At 52.8% G+C, this 20,767-nt stretch overlaps 2 protein-coding genes across 4 annotated transcripts in view; one reads left to right on the forward strand and one right to left on the reverse strand.

Annotated features, from left to right (window-relative positions):
* Positions 1-525: 525 nt before the first annotated feature.
* Positions 526-20,662, reverse strand: MAP1A (microtubule associated protein 1A). Of its 3 annotated transcripts, XM_019442346.2 has the most exons (7): positions 20,406-20,662; positions 19,350-19,451; positions 11,445-11,527; positions 11,039-11,179; positions 2,644-10,804; positions 2,282-2,502; positions 526-2,086 (listed from the first exon to the last, which is right to left on the reverse strand). In XM_019442346.2, the coding sequence occupies exons 1-7, from the start codon at positions 20,641-20,643 to the stop codon at positions 1,931-1,933; spliced, it is 9,102 nt and encodes a 3,033-aa protein (XP_019297891.2). In that variant the 5' UTR covers positions 20,644-20,662; the 3' UTR covers positions 526-1,930. The 3 variants fall into 3 exon arrangements, with proteins under 3 accessions (XP_019297891.2, XP_019297894.2, XP_019297892.2); XM_019442349.2 differs by lacking the exons at positions 19,350-19,451; positions 20,406-20,662 and adding an exon at positions 14,528-14,562; XM_019442347.2 differs by lacking the exon at positions 2,282-2,502 and having other exon boundaries at positions 1,905-2,086.
* Positions 19,939-20,767, forward strand: part of TP53BP1 (tumor protein p53 binding protein 1) — a 96,479-nt gene continuing 95,650 nt past the window's right edge. The window contains exon 1 of the mRNA XM_053889122.1: positions 19,939-20,046. The gene's annotated coding sequence lies outside the window, so the exon portion shown is untranslated. The remainder of the gene's footprint in view (positions 20,047-20,767) is intronic.

Genomic DNA, 20,767 nt, shown 5'->3' on the forward strand with positions numbered 1-20,767 from the left:
CCTCTCCTGACATACCTATGACTATAAAGGGTTTCACCGCAAGGGAAAAATCCAGCATTAACTTCATGGAAATTCTAAATGCACAGGTGAGTGCTCATTACAACCTCAATAGGCTCTGGATCTCTTAGGGCTTCTCAACTCTTTGACTCTTTGGTGTTCCCTTATCCAGGGTATCTGATGCTATTCAGTCCTCAGCTCTTGACCCCAAGTCAAGAGTATGCAGATCCCCTTCCCAGACACCCTGCCCCTCTCTTCCCTACCCCAAACCAAATGTATCTCCCCACCCTAGGCCCCTATTCCTCATACTCTGGCATTCTCATTTTCAGAAATTATGCTGGCTCCCCATATCTTTTCTACCTTTATCTACCCGATGTTCTCTGGCTTCCCTGGGTCCTGGAGCTGCTTCTAGTTATCAAAGACATCAAAATCAATGACAGTGCCAGGAGAAGCAGAGAGGTAGAAGCCAAGGTCCAGCAACTAAGCAATGTGTAGAGTCAGAAAAAGCCTAAGCCTCACGACAGCATCTGTAATGAACTTGATTTTATTGTTAGAGTTGGAGGCGGCTCCATTACAGCAGCTGGGAACTATAGCAGGGAAGTGTGGGGAGGAGCAGAGCACAGCAGCACAGGGAGGGTGGGAGCTAGGAAGAACACAGGCCGGCTCATATTATTTTCCACACAGTCATTTGGCAGAGAAGCCGAGCCCTGACGAGTGTCTGGATTTCTCAGTCCGGCGATAGTCTGGCAGGGCTGCTCATTGGCTTGCTTGGGGAGAGGTCCTCTCCTGGGGTGGTTTCTTCAGCCTGTTTTCATCTTACTCAGTAGGAGTTCAGCTTTAGCTCAGCTTTGTCTCCCTCTTCCCTTCCTCTCATTTTCCCCAAGTTCTCTGGCATAGCCTCTACCTCCCAGATCCTCTGTCCAAGAGTTTAGGGCTGGAAAGGCAGCCAGTGTTCCCATTTCAGCTGCAGGATGGCATAGTGGAATGTTGGGGGGAGTCACACATTGCTGGGGTGTCAAATGTTGGGATGTCAGGCAGTGGCTTATTTTTAACCCATTACACACCAGGCCACAGCAGATGACCACATGCAGAGAAGCCAAGCAGGGGATGAAAAGGGATGAGGATAATTGGAATGGGTAGGTGAAAACGTCAAAAGGTCAGGGAGCTTGGAGGAATTCTGGGATTGGGGCTGGGCTCTCCTTGCCCCTCTTGTGCTGCCCAATAGGCCTGGTCTGGGCACAGCTCTGGGATGTGAATGGTATGAAGCAGGAGCTGGGAGGATAAGCAACTTTCTTCTCTCACCAGTCTGTTGGTCAAAAGAGCTTCAAGTTTTGTATTGAGACATTCAGATATGGTGGGGGGCAGTGGGACAGTATAGCAGTGGTTTACCCCTAGACCCCTGCTGGAACCCAGACCCCGGTGGGTAAGGGAATGGGAGATGGAGGAAGGGGCGCAGCTCTGGGTACCTTACTGACAGAATCCTGCCCCAGGTCACATAAATTATTACTGGAAATTTTTCCTTGGGTTGCTAAATAGAGATAAAGAGGTCCCTGGGCTTGGGGATATATGATCTCCCTCCATGAGGGAGGAGGTTGCTGAGACCCATCCTTCCTTCCCACCCAATACGAACATTTGGTAGTGTTAGGAGAGGGTGTCACTCCAGAGTTCTCAGGCACAGATGACCTCCTATCCTAATTTCGTGCCCTCCCTCTATCCAATCCCTGTTGCCTTTGGTTTTGAAAATCCCGTTGGGTATGGATGAGGGGGAGGGACAACCTCTCCCATTTAGCCCAGCCCAAATTCCCACAACAAGACATCCCGCCCCATCTCCCCCACCCCAGCTCCCGTGTCCCTCAACCCCAACGGACTCAGCAATAGCCATTCTCTAAGGGAGCTGGGGAAGCAGATTCCTGGGGAAAGGAGTGTGGTTCTTTCAGAACTCAATCTTGCAGGCTGGAAAGGACTCATCTTGCATGACCACGGTGCTACTGCTAGCCAGGACCAGAACATTCAGTTGTTGCTGCTGCTCATGAGTTTGCTGGTACCATTCACGAGTCACCTCCGTGTCATGGGTAGGGATTAGAGTCACCTAGGAGGGAGACAAGACATGCCTGATGTGACATTATGAAGGGAAGGTAAGTGAGGGGGATGGGGCATCACACCTGATGGTCTAGGAAGTAGTCCCACTGCCCATAGAAAGGGTTCAGTTCTTTTATGAATAGAGACTGTGTTCCACTGAGTAAGCTTTGACCAGACCTCCTCCTTGGCATCCCTTGCCACTCACCTGAAGATTCTCCCCCCATTGGGCCTTGCCCTCCAGCAGGGCATCCAGCACAGCCCGGCTCGGCTCGCCATTGACAGGGTCATTCCCACTGACCACATAGTAGGATGCACGCACTCGACGGAAGAAGTCAAGGTCAGCAGTCTTGCCACTGCAATGATTCGGGATATAGGCGAGATCCACGTATACAGGGGAGCCAGAGCTGCCCTTGGAACCCAAGGCCGCTGTAGAGACAAGCCAGGACTCATTGGAGAGGTAAAGTAGACACTTTTAGCAATCTTCCACAGTTTCTCCTACTCCTGGAGTCTTTGACCAGCCACACCCAACCCCAACCCACAATCTCTAACTTTTCATGTTATACTTACATGATCCTGCCTTGAGTCCATTGACTAGGCCTTTGGACATGGGGCTGTGTCCATCCTTTTCCTCTGCTGGAGTGACTTGGCTTGGAGTGCTGCGTGGTCGGGGTGGGACCCGGGATGCTCGATCTGCAGGCCCTTTACCAGGGGTGGGTGAGCGTTTTCCCCGAAGATCCAGACGCCGGGCAGGAGATGCTGGCTTGCCCCTGCCTGGGGCCCTGCGCCCTACTCTCCCCTGTGCTTTCTCCTTCTCACGTAGTTTTTCTACCCTTCCAGATTCTGAGCTGAGCCCCTCAGGGTCAGCCATGCACACATCAGGGCGAGGAGGGGATGGGCGGGGGTCTGGCTGAGGGATAGGGGGTGGGTCATGGCCAGGCCTGGGATGGTGAGTCCCACTGACCCCTCCAGCTTTGTCCACAGGCAGGAAGTCTCCATCTTCATCTGAGTCAAGAGCTGCCTCAGCTGTGATGGATGGACACTCCTCAGTTTCTGGTGGAACATCAGAATCTGATTGTGAGGAGCCTGAGTCACTGGCTGATGTTGGGGGTGTCTCATCAGCCACAGGGCACGGGCCCCCTGTGGCCCCTGGGCCCCCTGCCCGGCGCCGCCCTCCCCTCCCTACTAGCCGAGCATCTTCAGTTGAGAGGTCACCTTCATCTGTGGATTGGGGCAGAGGTGGGTTCAGAAAAGATGGGGAGAGTTCCCCTCGGTGGTGCCGGAGCTCAGCGGCACATCCCTGGGGCCCAGCCTCAACCTCAGGGGAGACACTTCTGGGTTGGCCTCCAGAAGCCCCTCCAGGGCACAGTGGCTGCTCAGGGGAAAGAAGTGTGTCAGGTCGGGAACTCCTCTCGGCTCCCTCAGGCCAGGCCCCACGTTCCCAGGCAGGGCAAGTCTCAGCTGCTTCTTTCTCAGCCTTGGCCAGGGCAGGGCCTGTGGGGTTGGGGCTGGTTTCAGTTGGGCCATTGGTGGCACAATCCCCAGAGGGACTCTGGAATGGGCTTGGCTTCTTGGTGGCAGCTCCTGTGCATTCCAGGCGGCAGGGCAGAGTGCTGTCATCCATGTCTCCAGGTAAGCTTGGAGCTGGAGCTGGGACCAAGTCCAGTGAAGCTGGGGGTGCTGGGCTCAGAGGAGTGAGGTCCCAGAGACTTTGGGCAGCTGGTTCCATTCCTGAGACCAGCTCTCCAGACCCCCGTTCTACAGCCTCCAGGCCAGGAGGGAAGCGCTCAGCCACACTTGAAATCACAGGTGTGGTGGCCTCAGAGGAGGAGCCTTCAGACAGGGCTGGTGAAGCAGGTCTTGGCAGACTGGAGAGGAGAGGAGCCCCAGGAGAGCTGGGTGATGGGAGCTGGGGCAGTGAGGAGTCCAGGCTGGGGGCCTTGGTCACTTCGAGGTACTCATCATGCCGGGCTCTGGTGGGGGGACCCGGAGCCAGAGCCAGAGCTCGGTCCCCAGAGAAGGCAAGGGAGCCACAGGGTGCTGAGCGGGGTTCAGCAGGAGAGGGCAGCTGTGGGGGAGCTGGCTGCAATGAGGAGAAGCCAAAGGCTGAAGCAGGGAAGTCCAGGCTGGGTCGGGCAGGGCCCAGGTGTGAGTCCGAGGGAGGGCTGGTATGTGCCTCACTTTCAGGCCACAATGTAGGGGGCCCTGCAGGGATGGGGTGAGGGGGACTCGGGGACTCGGCCTCTTTCTCTGGCTGTTCCCGTGCTCCCTTCTCCAGCTCTGAGTCACTAGTGCTGTCATCCCAGTGACCCTGGCCTGATTCCTTGGGTGATGGGGTTCTCCTATCTGGGCTACAGCTCAGGATATTACCATTAAGAGAGGGGCTTGGGCCTTTGCTCAGGGGGATAGGAACACGAGGGGGCACTGCAGGTGGGGTGAGGCTGGGCTCCATACTCGGACCCGGCTCAGGCTCTTGCCTAGGGGGTAAAGTGGGTCCCGCCAGGGCTGCATAGCTAAAGGTTGGAGTGTCAGATTGGAGGCTCTTGGGTGAGACAGGAGATGAAAGCTCCTTCTCTGCAGATGGGTTTCGGCCAGCAGCCTCCTCCTTGGCTGAGATGCGTGGGGGCCAGTCCCCAGCTGCCCCAAGCGGAGGCTCTCTAGTGGGGCATGCAGGGCCAAGCCCAGTAAGCATCATCTGCTCATAGATGTCTGCGTACTGGAAACTTCTCTCATCAGGATAGGGTGTGGGCTCTCTCTGCTCAGGTTCTATCTGTTCGGGCTCCTTGGTGGGATGGCTTTCACTGGCCTCTGGAACCTTTGAGCTTTGAGGGCTGCTGCCAGGAGCCCCAGCCCCACCTTCTTCTGTCTCCCCTTCAGCCTTGCGGTAGTCCTTCCCCAAGGGAGAGTATGGCCCACCTTCCAACTCAGCTGCTGCCTCCTGTGCTGCAGCCACCACACTGTCATACTCAGTGGTGCCCCAGGAGAAGGGTGCAGGAGTGTGTGGTTCTGGGGCAGGCGTGGGGGGAGCTGGAGCTGGGGAGAGGGGTGCAGGGGGCAGGGGTCTGTCCTTGGGCACCCATGGTGGGATGTCAGCCAGCCATGAGGGGGTGGTGGGTTCGTTCCTCATGGGTAGCATGGGCTCAGGCTCTGGGATAGGGCTTTCTTGTCCAGGAGCTGGAGGAACCCTCTGTCCAACCACCTCAGGTGGGGAGGCTGGAGGAGAGATGATTTCAAAAGGGGAACGGGTCAGCTTGTCTTCTTCCTCTGGAGGCAGCCCAACTGGTGACTCAGCAAGCCAGCGCTCCACCTCCAGTCCCTTCTGTGGTGAGGGCTCCTGAAAACCCTTGAAGTCTGAGGCCCAGGGGCTCTGAGGCGTGTGCTCCAGTGGGGGCACTTCTTGTTCATCATCTGGCCCCTCATCAAGGAAAGTGCTCTCCCGCTCTTCTGTGTACCGTGGCCGGGCCCCCTGGCCATCCAGCTCATGAGGGAACCAGACCTTACGCTCACAGCTCAGCTCCCTCCAGTATGTGTCCTGTTCCAGGGCCACATCCTCTCTGCCCCTCCAGTACCTGTCCTCCTGCTCAGGAGATGTGTCCTCCCATGTCCGGGCAGGCTCTTTCTGTTCTCCAACTGGCTCATCTCTGGATGGAGATGTTTCTTGCCACTCCTGTACCACATCCTGCTCCTTCCAGTACTTCTCTCCCTGATCCAGGGCCTTGTCCTCATGCACTGGGCTCTCTTCCAGCCCCAGAACTTTGGTCTTCTCCAGCAGAGCTTCTTCTTCCTGTTGCACAGCCTTAACTTTTTCTGGAGATTTTTCCTTTAGGATCTTCTCCTTTGGTTTCATGGTTTTATCCTCCTGCACTGGGCTCTCCTGCTCCTGAGTTTTGTCCTTCTCTTCCAGAGCCTTATCTTTCTGTTCAGTGGCCTTATTGTTTTGTTCCAGGGCTTCATCCTTCTGTCCTAAGGCCCAGTATTTTTGTTCTAAGGCTTCATCCTTCTTTTCCAAGGCCTCCTCCTTCTGTTCTTGGGCCTTGCCTTTTTGTTCTGAGTCTATGTCTTTTTGTTCTAAGGCCTTATCCTTCTGTCCATGGGCCTTGTCCTCCTGCTCAGGGACTTCGTCTGTCTGTCCTAAGGCCTTGCCCTTCAGTTCAGGGACCTTGTCCTCTGGAGCCCTGTCTTTATGCTCAACGTCTCTGACTTTTTGTTCTAAGGTTTCACCTTTTTCTTCTGGGATCTTGTCCTCCTGTTCCAGAACCTTGTCTTTTTGTTCTAAGTCTTTGTCTTTTGATTCCAGGGCCTTGTCCCTCTGTTCGAGGGCTATGTCCCTTTGTTCTAAGTCTCTGCCTTTTTGTTCTAAAGCTTTATCCTGCTGCTCTACAGCCTTAGTCTTCTCTTCCAGAGCCTTATCTTTCTGGCCAATGGCTGTATCCTTTTGCTCTACAATGTCATCCTTCTGCTCCAGAATTTTGTCCTGCTGTAAGACTTCATCTTTTGGTTCAGGTCCCCTGTCCCTCTGCTCTGGGGTTCTGTCTTTCAACTCTGGAACTTTACCTTCCCACTCCATGGCAATGCTCTCCATGGCAGGGCTTGGCAAAGACTCAGGACTCTTGGTGAGGGAGCTGTCAGGTGTCAGAATGTGTTCACCAGGGCTTGTGATCACACCAGGTGAGTGCTTCTCATCTCCCAACAATGTAGAGTGAGAGAAGGAGCTGGTAGGTAACTTTCCATCAGGGCTCTTATCTGTGATGTCTGCCAGTACAGAGTAACCAGTGGTCCCATCTGTGGGAGGTGACAGTGTGGCTGCACAGGGTTCTGGAATAGATGTGCGCACTAGGTGCTGAGAGGTGTCCTCAGCCTGTATTAGAGGCCCCTTTTCTTCCTTTCCAAGACTTAGTTCCCCAAACTGGAGGGTGCCAAGGCTTTCTGGAGAGAGCTGCTTAGAAGAGATATCCAGAGAGGTCTCCTTGCTGGGACTCTCTTCCGAGAGAGAAAGTGACCGGGTGTCTTCTGGAGATACCTCTGGCCAAAGGTCTTTGTGTACGTGCTGCTCTGTCAGGCCACAGGGAGACCTGGGGATGGCTTCTTGGTTGGCTGTGTCTGGTGAGACCACACTGAGTACAGATACGGACTCTGCATCTTCAGGGGAGAGGCTTTGGTCAGGAAACTGGAGCACCCCATCTTTCTGAGTTTCACTAGATTCTTGGAGTGATGTTCTCAAATCTCTGGAAAGAGCTTCTGTTCCCAGAATTGGGCCTGTGGGCTCTCCTGCCTCCACAGTCTCAAAGACTATTGCTTTGTCCTGTTCTGGCAACAGCTGGATAGTGCAGCCTGTATATTCTCCAACGATGCTGACAGGTGCTTCCTGGGCATGGGGGCTCCTGGGAGGAGGCACCTTTCCCTCCTCCAATGTGACCTCTTCAGGCCCTGGCTTAACTATCTCCTCTGCAGCATCTTCCTTGCCCATACCTGGTGTACGCCTAGTTCCTCCCCAGGAGCCTGCTTCCTGAAAGTCTTGGGGCTCAGACTTTTCTTCCACTGGGGACTGATGAAAGGGTGTGTGGGTGGCACTGGGTGGGCCAGATGGTGGAGGAGAGGCCATTTTCACTGTGCTGTCATCTGGGCTAAGGCAGCGCTCCTCCACTTCTCCAAGGACTGGTTCCCCTTGATGTAGGGTATGCCCAGGGACACCAAACATCGGGGTTCCAAACTGACTGGGAAGTTTCTCAGATATCTCTACATTTGTGGTCTCCTCCTCTTCCTCTTCCACAGCTCTCTCTCCAGGCAAGCCTCTCCCTACAATCTCTCCTTTCTTCTCTGACTCACCAGTCACAGAGAAATCCTCACAGGGTGGTGATTTGAAGCCCTTGTCTTCTTCCAGTGAAGAGGTAGGTGAGATGGTACCAGCCGACGGCACATAGTCCAAGCCCTGAGTGGCTTCAGTGCGGGATGAGGGGATGCTTGTAACTGTGTCGAGCAGCAGGGAGCTCTTGCCTGTCTCTTCTGTCTGGGGAGCTGTGAGTGAAGCCACAGACTGGTCCTCAGCCACGGAAGTGGCAAAGGAAGAAAGCTTGTCGCATTCAGTGATTGAGGTGGCCGAGGATACGTGTTCCTCTTCAGCCAGAGGGGCGGCCACCATGTTGGGGGGGTAGGTGAGTTCAGTCTCTGCTGCTCCATAGCCTTTGCTGGAGGTGACAGGAACAGCACTGTCTGTAGGCTGGCTAGCCTCAAAGGGGCCAGGACCCTCAGGCTCAGGGAGGTCATAGGTACTTGTAGGAAATCTAGGTGGAGCTGGACGTTCCTCCGGCTCATCATGAATCTCCTCATCTGAGATGGTTTGCTCTGTCTCTGAGTAGCCAGGAATTGTCTCATCCTGGATGTAAGAGACATGCTCAGTGGCTCCTGCAGGTGTGGCCAGGCTGCTTAGGAATGATGAGGTTTCCTTCTCAGGAGCTTTGCCCTGGAGTCCTACTTCCCGGCCCCCGAGGGCCTCCCTGATCCTTGGAGTTGCCTTCAAGGCTTCCTGCATATGTTTTTGGTAAAAACCTTCAGCCTTTGTCTCTTCCTCTTCCTCCTCATCTGAAGGGTGCACCTCCTCCATTTCTTCTAACTCAGCCTTCTCTATCACATCCTCCTTTACCTCAGGTTCACTTTCCTCTCTGGCTTCTATTTTATCAGGGAGCCTCTCTGCTTCCTTCTGCTTCTTTTCCTCCCAGGTATCTTTCTCTTCCTCTGTTTCAGCCCCAGAGTCTGGGCCTCTATCCTTGCTACCTTGTTCTTCAGGGATGTCTGGGACAATCTCTTTCTCCTTCATCATGGGCTCTTCTTGTTCCAGCCGTGGAACAGAGGGTGGTATCTCCTGGCCAGTTGTGCTTGGGGGTCCCTCCTCTGCAGTGTCTGGAGGGAGTGGTTTCTCTCCTAGTCCTAGGTCCCTTTGTTCAGCCAGCAACCCTCTCTCCTCACGCTTCATCTCCTCAAAGTCCTGTGTGAGATCCTCTGGTGAAGACACAGCCAGCTCCCTGTGCCCACTGACTGTTGGGGGTGGTACAGCCCCCTTCTGGGCTGGGGGTGTCCGGGGCTCAGAGGACAGCTCCTTCTCCCCACGGGCAGCCCGACTCTTGTCCACTTTGGCCCTGCTAGGGGCCTTGGCTTTGTAGAGGGTCTTACGTACCTCAGGGGTAAAGGGCTTCAGGTCTGGCTTGGAAATTTTCTTGACCTCAGGTTTGGTATCTTTCCTCTTCTCCTCTTTCTTGGCATCCTTCTTCTCCTCCTTCCTTCCTTCATCCTTCTTGAGCTCCTTCCTCTCCTTCTTGATCTCTTTTTTCTCTTTGTCTTTTTTCTCTTCCAGCTTTGAGATCTTTTCTTTTAGGTGCTTCTTCCCTACCTTGTCTTTTATCAGCTTTCGCTTCTCTGCCTTCAGTGCCTCACTCGACTCTGTCCTCACCCTTTCAGGCTTGGTAGGCTTCTCTGGGGGCTTCTCAGATGACTCTTTTACTTTTTTCTCTGTCTTGGCTAACTCCTTGGCTAGTTCTGAGCGGGCCTCCTTGGCTCCCTCTTCAGCCACCTCCTCCCGTTTGGCCAGCTTGCTTACAGCTGTCTTGGCAGTGGCCTTGAGGCTCTCCTTGCTGTCAGCCCGCTGTTTGATTTTGCTGGGTTTGAGGTTGGCAGGCACAGCCCCAGAGGCCAAGTCTTTCTGTGTAGCCACAGGGTACCGCAGGAAGTCCAGGTGCCGAAGCTTTTCCAGGCCCTCCAGGATCTTGTTCTGGGGTGCGTTCCCTGGAAAAAGCACACGTACAATCTTCTCAGTGGGATTGGCTGGTAGCCAGACAACCAGAGCCGTGATAGAAGTCAGGTAGGGCACTGAGATCTCAGCCTCCTTCCCATTAGCCAACACAATGCCTGTCTTAGCTTTACTATTGCCTGCCCACTTTTGCATGAGGAACTGCATCTCTTTGCTGTCCTTGACAGGGTTGAGGACATACATGTCCAGCCGTCCTACACCCATCTTGTGGAAGAGGGTCAGTGGCTCAATGGTGTTGCTGACCACCCGGTACAGAGGTTCGGCCTGGATGCCCAGGCGGTTTAGGTGTTGCAGAGTGAGGCAGGCCTCCTCAATGCTGCGCTTGGCTTTCCGGGAGGCATCAGGCAGCCGCAGCTTATCAGGCACATTGAAGAAGACAACTCCAAGCTCAGGGGAGATGAGGTTCTTCACCCAGTCACTGTAGCTGCTGGAGCCCTGGGACTGCTCCTCCTCCAGTTCTGCCACTTTGCGCTGCAGGAGTCCATTGATGCCTGGCAGGTTATCTGCCCCAATGTGTGTGAGCAGCACTGAGTCAATGCGGTCCAGGTGCCGCACCAGCTTCCAGAAGCAGGACTTGCGATCAGAGCCACCATCCACCAAGATGTTGAAACCATTAACGGCAAAGAGGGCAGAGTCTCCCCGGCCACCAGGGAAGATATAGCAGCAAGGCTTAGAGAGTTTGAGGAAGCCCCCTGAGGTGGGGGGCTCTAGCAGGTCAAAGGGGGATGGCACATCCACAGTCTCAGAGACGTACTCGGAGAATTCAGCCACACCATCCATGGTGGGCAGTGTGGGCTCAGGGTTTAGTCGGAGGTGCAGGGTCTCTTGGGAACTGGATAGTCCCAGGTGGCTCCAGTCTCCCTCCCCTAAGCAGGAAACGGTGAGGAAGGCCTGGATTCCAGGGTCTCTATTGCTGAGCAATTGGGCAATCTGGAGGAATGGGAGATGAAAGGCTGATCAGGTCAGGTAAACAGCTGGGGTTGCCTTAACCCAACTCAGATTCAATCTGCTAGTCTCCACCTCTTTGCGAGGTGATCGCCTCCTATTTTTCCGCAGAAGTTCCCAACCTTCAAGCAACATGAGATTTCCCATCCTTGGATCCCTCCCCACAGCCCCAGTCCTACCCCAGTTTTCATTCCTCCCAGACTCAGACATGGCACTTACCTCTGGGTTGTGAAGGACCTGGGCAAAGTTCTGATAAGAATAGGTGCCACTCTGTAGGATAAGGTCTCCCCCGGGCTCTAAACTTTGCCCACTCAAGATCAGTAGTTTGTGAGCTGATTGACTGCTAAGGAGATGGTGAACCTATAATGGAAGGACAAGAGTGGTCATGGATGTGGGAAACTCAGGGAAGGGCACTGGATGTTCCTGGTTCCCCTTAGTACTGCAAAGACATGCTCCCCACTAGTAGGCCCACAATACCTCCAGTGTAAGGCTGGGGATCATAAAGCAGCCTAGATGGTTCAAAGCCAAGTCTGGGAATTCTTGGCCTTTCAGCAGTAGTACTGGCAGGGGTGGGTTACAGCACTTCCAACAAGCCCTTGTGGCAAGGCACAGGCCCTGGCCTTACCTCAGAGCTGATGCTGTCGGCACTGGGGTTTACCAGGATGACGGTCTCAAGGATCTCACTCTGGTGGCAGAGGGTCCTCTGGCCTGAGGGAGAGATGCAGGATTTTGTATTGAAGAGAGTGGGTATAGTAAAAGGGAAGAGGCATTGTGTGGGAAAGGAGAGAAAAGAATGTACAGTCAGAAAATGGAGCTGAGGGGAAAGATGAGGCTAGCAATCCTTAGATCCTGCCACTTTGGATACTGCTAAGTAAGGTCTAGGAACTGGCTCCTCCAGCCCTTCCCTGTCAGGGTTTCCTCCTCCCTTCACCCACACTGACTGTCTTCTCTCCTCCCTTCATCTGCCACACCCTCTGCCTGCTCAGTCTGGTACCCCCACCCCCTCCGCTTGAAACTCCTGCCTCAGGCTGCCCTATTGACAAGAAGCTTTTGTCCCTCTAGAGCACTAAGCTCCTGGTGCTGCCTGGGGATGGGGGGCTCAGCTGGAGGGAGGGCTCCTGGGGTTGTGATGCTTACTCAGCTCTCTCCTCACTAGCCTGCCTCTGCCCTGGGCTTTCATGCCAGTAGAGTGCCTGGAAACATGGAGATGGGCACTTTGCAGTGTCTACAGACTCCCCATCCTCCTTTCCATTCCCCATCCAAGGCCAGAATTCCCATTTTCCAAAAGGCTGTTTCTATTTATCTGAACCCTTGGGCTTTTACAATTCAAAGATTAGAAATAGGAGTATAATTTCTTGTTCTGTTCTCTAGTTCTTCAGAGGCCAAGCCTGAGCTCACAAGCATGCACACAATCATGCTGTTCCCACCACCACAGGTTACAGCTCCCTCTCCCACCTCACCTCCATGTCCCCAGGCACAAGAGAGGCCTGGTACACTGCCCCACAACCCATCCCTTGTGAACAGTTTCTTCTCTCATCCTTGCCCCTCTCCTATGGGCCCTCTGCGATGGAGATGGGAGTTAGGGGTCCACAAACAAGACACAAATAAGGAAGGAGAGATTCAGAGTGTTCCCCAGGCCATGGAGAAAGACAAAACAGCCTCAAATGCCCTGTCTATTTCCCTCTTGCAGACTCACATGAAACACCGAGCAATGCAGCAAAGAAAGAAAGTGGCAGGTTACAAAATAATGGAGGATGCTGCCATCCCCTGCTCCTGCCCTTCCTAACTGCTGCACACAGCGGCGTTACCTTGCAGAAAGAGAGTTGAACAGATGGCCCGGGAGTGAGCTGTCTGAAAGATATTGGTGGGAGTGCTCATAATCTGTCCCCTAGACCCTCTTCTGTGATCCAGCTCTTTCCTCTTTCTGGGGCTTAGGCATGAGGAGCCTGGGGCCAGGGCCTTTGTTAAGAGGAAGAACCACAGTGCCAGGATCAGGCAAATCTGGCAGCAGAGGGCTGCACTTGCAGCTGCAGGGGAAATGAACTGTAGATGTGTCCGAAGAACAAACCTCATAGTGGGTGGGTGGAGCCCAAGAAGAGTTCAAGGGTTCTCTTCTATTAATTTGGGAACTGTGGGAAGCTTTGAGGTCAGTTCAGAGGATGAGAACCACCTTAGAGACAGGCTGGGGCAGCTCTTGGGCAGATGAGGGGTATCAAGGTTCAGGGAAGGGCCAGGCTAGCCCTAGACTAGTCGTAAGTAGTTCAGATTTAAAAGGGCAAATCCTACCCTACCCTGGACATATACACACAAGGTCACACATTCGAGCTACAATGGTCTGAAAGAAGAAATCTGTGGTACAGACTAATTTGTTTTCTATTTACCACTCTTCCTCCACCAGTTGACCATTCCTCACAGTCCCTTGTGTATAACTACTAGACTTCTCTGATTCCAGTTAACGTCTTGGTGAAAGACCCTGTTCTTCACCCATGTGCTCTCCAGTTCTGACTGGCAACTACATGGTCTATATCATGCACCCTTTTGAGGCCTAGGAGAAAGCCCTATTTCTCTTTTCTGCTCCCCCAGCAATCCCACTGAAGGGAATTGACTTGTTTTTCCTTTTTCTTTCATACGAGGCAGGGACACTTCCCCTTGGCCAGTGATGCTGTGGGGGTGGCCTGGGCCGCCAACGCTGAGCAGGCAGGAGGGCAGGTGTCTCCGCAGTGAGGCAGAAGGGGAGGGGGGGCCGCTTGGGCAGCTGCAGTTTGCCGCAGTGTGTGAGTGTGTGTGAGTGTGCGCGCTGAGCTCAGGCTCCAGCTCCGCCCCCACCCCCCACCCCAGCATGACAAGTCATTTTCTTGGCTGCCTCTGCATGGGGGGTGAGGAGGGGGGGACACAAGAGAGGGAGAAGAAACTGGCGCCTCTGTTCCAGAGCCCCCATCTTGGGAAGAGAAGCGGCGATGGGGTGGGGGTGGGGTTGAGACTTGGAACCTGTGGGTTTGACAGGACTGGGAATGCGGGGCAGCTGCCGGGGAGGGAGTGCTTGCTCTCAATCTCCCGAGTGGCCTCTCAATCTCCAGAGGGAGCCAGAAGCGGGGGGCTTAGAGTCCCAGTCTCAAGCCGTTTACAGGGAATGGGGGGGGGGGGGGCCGCTGCAAATAGGTTGGTCTATGAAGAGGCGCGTGCCACGTCTTAGTGACCCTTTCTTCCCTTTTTTTCCACAGTGTCCCCCACCTTGCCTTACTTGGCAAAAACTCGCTATCCCGCTCACCCCCAGCATTGGAGCAGCTGAGCAATCCAGCAGCTGACACCAGAGACCCTCCCATTAGGCGCATTCCCGTAACATCCGCATTTCCTTCAGATTCTTCTGCCTCTGCCCAAAGACATAGCCCCCAAAGTCCTCCAGCACCCCGGGCTACCAGGCAGAACCAGAGACACCACCCTCTGCTACTGCCCCTAGGCTGATGTCTCCCAACCCAGCCCAGCCTGAGAGGTGGACTGTCACAGTCCCGGCCCCACTGGCCTCTGCCTGGTCCTGGGTCCAAGCTGACCCCACAGCCAGTAATGTTCATCTTTTCTCTCTGTCCCCCCAGTCTGCCCACCCTGCTGGGCAAATTCCAAACACACACGATTAGGTATCAACTCCTTTCCCGCTACCCCTACCACAGCATTCCCCCATCCCCATGCAAAGCCCTTTGGTTTGGTTCTTACCCTGGGGTGTGGGCGGGAGCCCCTCATGGAGGCTGCAGCTCCGGCCTCAGCCGGCAGCTTCAGGGAAGAGTCTGCCGCACTTGGGGTGGGAGTGGGGGGGGGGGGCTTGATGGGGAGGGCGGCGCCTGGGCGGGGAAGAGGGACTGGTCCATGACGAGGCACTGGAGACTTAACTGTTTATTTGCCTTCACAGTGTCAGGGCTCTGATGCTTCTGCTTGGCTCTGGGGGGTGCTGAGGAGTTGTCTAGTAAGTCAAAGAGCCACGGTGGTCTACAATGGCCCATAAGGCCCTTCTCCCCTCAACACTGCTTCATCAAGAAATGCCCTTTTAGCATCAGCCAAAAGACCAAAGTCCTGTGCTATGACACACTGCAGGGATACAGGAGGTGTGGGCTGCCTGGGCCCTCCCCCTTCCCTCAGGAACCATCTGCCGCCTCTCCCCTGAGGCCCAGGGAATGACCTTCAATCCCTGGAGGAGCAGGAGACAAAGGGGTTGGGGACCTGAAAGAATGGAATAAAAGTGAGGGGACTGCTTGAGATGAAGGCTGGGGATGGGGTGGTGAGCACTGTGGGCTTTTGAGCCACATCTGCAGGAACCAGGGGAGGGTAGAAGTCTCATTTTAGGTTGCAGTGTAGGTTGAAATTCTGGAGTAGACACATGGTCCCTAGCCCTTCTGGGTGGGGCACAGGGACTCTGGGAGCTGCATGTAGTTCTGTGTCAATGCAACACAGCACAGTAACCACACTAGCACTGATACTTGGAATTCTTGGGTCATTATATCTGAAGAGGCGGGGCGCTTTCTGCTTTTCAGTGAGAGAGTTAAAAATGACCAAGGAGGATCACCAGGGCCCCAGGCCCAAGTGAGATTTTTTTTTTTTTAACTATAGGCCAATTATTAAGTGCAACATAAAGTACTCTTCGGATCAAAAAAAAAAAAAAAAAATCTTATGACTTTGTAGGGTATTGGGTCCCTGTGCTCTCCTTTTCTCTGCACTTTTCTATTTCTCTCTCTGATGTTTCTTACACTAACTTAATCCTTCCATTGTTGGCTGTTTCCCTTAGTCTCTACCTCTGTTTCAGCACTCAAAAGACTCAAAGGGACGATCTTGAGAGCCCTAGCATACAGTTCCAACCCAGTGATGCTCATGCTTCCATAGAGTCCTTCCCTGCCCTCTTCTCTTCCACCAACCCTCCCCAGTTCTGGCCAACTCCTAATGCCTTCCACACATTGACATCCACCCACTCAAACCCCAGCACCAGCCCCACCCCTGCCCCAGACTGCCAAAAACTGCTTTTGAAGGTCAGAGAAGCCAAAATAGTCTCTGCTCTCAGCATCCCCCCTCCCCCCTTAACTGTAGCCAGAGGAGAGGAGGAGCTGAGTCACCAGGACTGGAGGGGGGGGCAGGGAGGAACAGAGGAGGAGGAATCTTTGCTCAGATCCGGAGATGCAAAGCAGCAACATGGCAACAGCCCCATTTGGATTGAGGAGACTATCTGCAGAGATACACAACACAAACCAGACTGAGTTCTGAGCATCACAAAAGGAAAACACTTCCCTTCGGCAACTTCATATTTTGTATTTCTTCCCACTTCAAATCTTCTATCTCCTATCTGCTTTCTAGGGCTCTCTGAAGTGTGCTAAGAGGGAAACTTGAGTAGACATTTGGCTAGAGAACAAAATAACATTTCCCAGCCAATGCAGAGCCCCCCTTATTCTCAGCTGCTACCCCTAAGGGCCACACCCTGGGCATTGTTCCAACTCACACTGGAGTTTTCCTTCAACCCTCACCCTCTGAACAGCCACCCACCACAACTGCCCCTCCACCTGCTGTGTTCCTAGGCTCTGCTGCAATGAAATGGTGAGATGCCAAAGAGAGGCCTGAGCTCAGACATAAAACGCGACTAGAAGTCCTGGATTTGAGACCTGACTCTACCAATTTATCAGTCATGCCATTAAACAAGCCACTTAACCTCTCTGAAAGCTTGCTTCCCGAACTATAAAATGAGTATAGTATTAATACCATCATCTAATAATGCAGTGAGGAATGAATGGCATAAAAGATGAAAAAGCGCTTCATTCCTAGAATCCTAACCCTGCAGCGCACAAATGCCACTGAAATTTTGTCTCCTTTTTGTAGACTTATGATCAGAATCAAATTGAGATTAAAACCAGAATCTCAGACCAGACCAACTCTAGAGTACCCCCTAGCTCCCAGGTAAACCCAAAGCTGGAGGTGCCTGTAGGAAGTGAAGTACTTTCATGTTCGCTGCTTTCCCTGTTCAGACAGCAAGGCAGAACCCCGAGTTGTAGGGGCCAATGAACTACTGTATTAATTCACAACAGCTTTCATGTTTGCAGAAGGAACAGAAATACCACTTTTAGAGCACATTAATGGTAGTGGAGACTCACACAGAAGGCCTACAAACTGATCCTTCAGTGTATGTTTCTTAGAGTCTTAGAATATCAATCATCAATTATAAATTAGGAAAGTCTCTCCCTTTCCTATAGGTGCTCAATAATAGAAGTATCAGAGTGTTGTTTAAACTCAGTTTTCCACTGTCCTAATAGTTTCTGGGTCTGTTTCATAATGCTTGGAAGCTCCAGATTTTCTGCAGGATTAGAAAGTTAGGCTCCAAGTCACCACTGGAGACTACCTGGTTCAAAATTCACCTTGGAAAGCTTTACCAGATTTGACCACTAGAAGGAGCTGGGCCACTGACACTCCATGACTGGGTCCTTCCTTTTCTGTGTTTGAGTGAAGAGTGGAGAGTGGATAGGAATGATTGCACTTGCCCTGACACTGTAGGATACGTATTTGTCCCCTTTCTCAGCCTTTTGTCCCAGGGTTGAGGAGAGGTGAGAGGGATGGTTGCCTAGCCTGTGGATTGGGCAGAAAGGATTAAGCCATACCATATCCCCTTGAACCCATCACAGCAGCCTGGTTCCCTTTGCTACTTGGCAAATGGGAGGCTGAAGGGCGGGGCAGTGTCTGCAGCTGCTTTGGGCTGACTGTTGTTTGTGGGGACAGCTGAAAGAAGAGCCAGCAGGGGTGGGGCTGTGGCTGTCTTGAGCCATGTGGGTTTTTCCAGGAAATTCTCCACTGTTCTCCAGGGACATAGGCCACCATGAAAATGTCCAAACCTTAAAAAAAAAAAAAATCCAGTAGACTAAAGTGAGCCCTGATCTTAGGAGTATGGTCCTAGGCCCCTGAAGGACGCCATGGCAAAACTGATTATAAAGATCAAGTAGGTGTTTATATATATTAGTGGTTATTTCTGAGAAATGCCTGAGCGTAACTATGCATCTATCTGTAAGCATCTTTCCAAGCATCCCTGAATGTTAATCTGAAGAATGGCTAAGCATTTTGGTTTAAGTTTTCTTCATTCTTACACCATTCCAGAATGCGGCCTACTCTTAAGTTTCTGTGGCCCAAAGGACAAAATTAGAGAATTCAGTGTGAATTGTTAACATCAGCACATACCCACCAAACTTCAATTCAGTCATTAATTTCATCCACTGTCATCCCCTTATCCAGCTTGCACCAGAGATGGTAGGAGTAATAAATGGCAAAACTGTTGATTTTCAATCATCAGTGCTAGTGGAGGAAGCCATGACATGAATAATTCTAAACAGAAGGCAGTCTCAAAACAGTGAGTGGCTAGCTTCACAGGAAGCCAGTCACATCAAAGAGATGCCAGCTTCACATTTTTTAAAATGCTGCACATATTCCTAAGATAATGGAATATCGGTCATATTAACCCTCTCATCTCCTCTCTCTAGGAACGTCTCTAGAAGAGTCAGTGATCAGGGAAATGACTAAAAATGTGGCAGTTAGCAGGAGGAATAGGAAGAGAAGGGTTGGTGATTACCCACTACACTGGATAATTGAGACTTATCTGTATAAGATAAGAATTCAGTCATTTGGTGGATAAGAATTCAGTCATTTGGTGGCAGTGACTGTTGAGTTGGATGGATTTTATTTTCCATAAAGGCACTGGCACATGGATTGGTGTGTCAGCATTTACCGATAGCATGACCAGATGCCCAACACTTTTATAGTGGGATATAGGCCTTTCTGCAGTCTCCCCACAGATACTGCCATGGAATGATAGTGCCTGAAATATTTTCTCAAATTCCTAACTCATTTCTCCCACTCAGCAGAATGGGAAATTGAATCCTGTGGACTTTGATTTCGGAGCCAAACCTCAGAGTGTGACTATCTCTTGTAGCGGCAATCCAGGAGACCCTGCTTCAACCCTGGATTTGATGGTGCTCATCAGCTTTTAGGACCAGGATTCTGCTCTGTTCTCAAGAGCTGTTGGATGACCCAAAGGAGGAACGAGGAATCCTGAAACCTGGAGGGTGGGGCTGTGTAGACTGAGGGAAAGGTGCTAAGCAAAGATCCGGGAAGGTAACTGGGGCACTCACAGGTCTCTATAAAGGGAAGCAAGGAGGCTAGGATATACAGAAAGAGGAACACACACACACAAAAGAGCGGATTTTTGCATGGGAGATGATTAATTACTCAAGAGAAGTACCTCATTCCCTTAGTGCATGTCAACAGCTGTCCATAAACCACCCTCTTGTCAGGTAGAAATTCTGTTCTCCAGGCTCCCTCCACCATCATACCATGTGTATGCAAAGAGTCCTGGGTATGCGGAGGATAGCCTCCTAGCTTTCCAACTTTCCCCTCAGTAGTCCCTCCCTTCTGCCTGACCCAAACCTCCCACAAAGCCAGCTCTGCCAGGGAGACTGGACCTCTGACATTCTGTAACCAGCCCTCACCCCAAGAACTTGAGACAAATGACACTAGTCCTAACCTTTGACCTCTGAGGAGAAGTGAGCTAGGTGCCGGGTAATGAAGAGTCTCAATTGTTGGTTCAAGTCGAAGGATGATAAGTCAATGTTCCAGGAGAGAATCCCTGTGAGAGAGAGAGAAAAAAAAGAGGGCGCTAGATAAGGTCAATGGGGATGGACTTAGGGGAATACTTCCAAGCTCATGAGGACAGGGAGAGGGTAAGGATTGCCATGATCAGCCTCAGTGACGTCTTTAAGAAAGGTGGCTAGTGCCTATGTCTATTTCCCATCCTGTGTCTTTCTTGAGCTTTGCCTGAGCCAGAGAAAGAAGGGCAGAGGTTAGGCTAAACTTGGTCATTAATGAGTTTGTATGTAGTAATTTTCTTGCAGAATTGCCCAATTGTGATAGAAGTGACACTCAAGGGCCAGTTCCCAGATACTGGGGGCTGCCTTCTTGGTCTTTACAGCTAAATAGTATTCTAGTCTCTCCTTCTATGCCCCCTCTTTGCCTCCACCCCTCCGCGGCTTGCTTCCACCCGCAGGTGGCTCCGCAGCACTGCGCCACAGGCAGGCAACTGGAGAGGGAGGTGAGGGCTGAGGAGATAGTGGCCACGAAGGTCACTCTCTCAGGTTTACCGCTGGCACTGAGAGATTTAAGATTTGTCTGGGACGTTCAGAAAGCACACTGTTCCTGTTCAGGGACCTAAAGAAGAAACTAAGGTAGGAACATGGACTCTCCAGGGGATGGTAAGGACTTTCAAGACATCCGACCCGAGACACTGCGGGTGGGAGGGGTGTGACCAGAGTGGCCCCAGGGACTGTATAGAGCTCCCCTGCCTCAGGGAGATTGCGGAACGCCTTGGGGTGTACGGGAGGGATGGGGAAAGAGAGATGTTAGTAGCTAGAGAGGCTATGCACGACATGGAAGATGCAGGTGACATGCACTGATGATTCAGATTAACAAGGGAGGGCAGATCTCAGGAAGTGCAACCTAGGGATGGAGAATGCAGACGTACACACAGATGGCGGAAAAGCACGGGATGGAGGATGCCCCGAGCACAGCCAGGACAGCGGCTCACCTTGTTCAAGGTGGGCCCGCACGGCCCTCAGCTGACTCTCTGTACCAATATCGCCGATCACGATGAGCAAAGAGTGTTTCCGCAGGTCCCAGCGTGCTGCCGCCACTGCGGCTCCGGCCTCGCACGGCGGCTCCGCGGGGTTCTGAGCTAGCGGAGCGCCGGGGCTTCGGAGCCCCAGCCCGGGACTTGTCTCCATGGCAACGCCGCTAGGCCGCCCGGGCCCAGCCTCGGTCTCCATGGAAACTCCGTTGGAGTGCTAGGCCGGCAGCGTCCGCTGCAGGCAGAGTGTGCGCCGTTCTTAAAGGCCGGCGGCAAGAACCGTTCATTGGCTGCTGCCTGTCAGGGGGTGGAGCTCTGGCGCC

The sequence above is a fragment of the Panthera pardus genome, unplaced genomic scaffold, assembly GCF_024362965.1.
Source record: "Panthera pardus isolate Hobbes unplaced genomic scaffold, ASM2436296v1 HiC_scaffold_24, whole genome shotgun sequence".
Classification (NCBI taxonomy): Eukaryota; Metazoa; Chordata; class Mammalia; order Carnivora; family Felidae; genus Panthera; species Panthera pardus.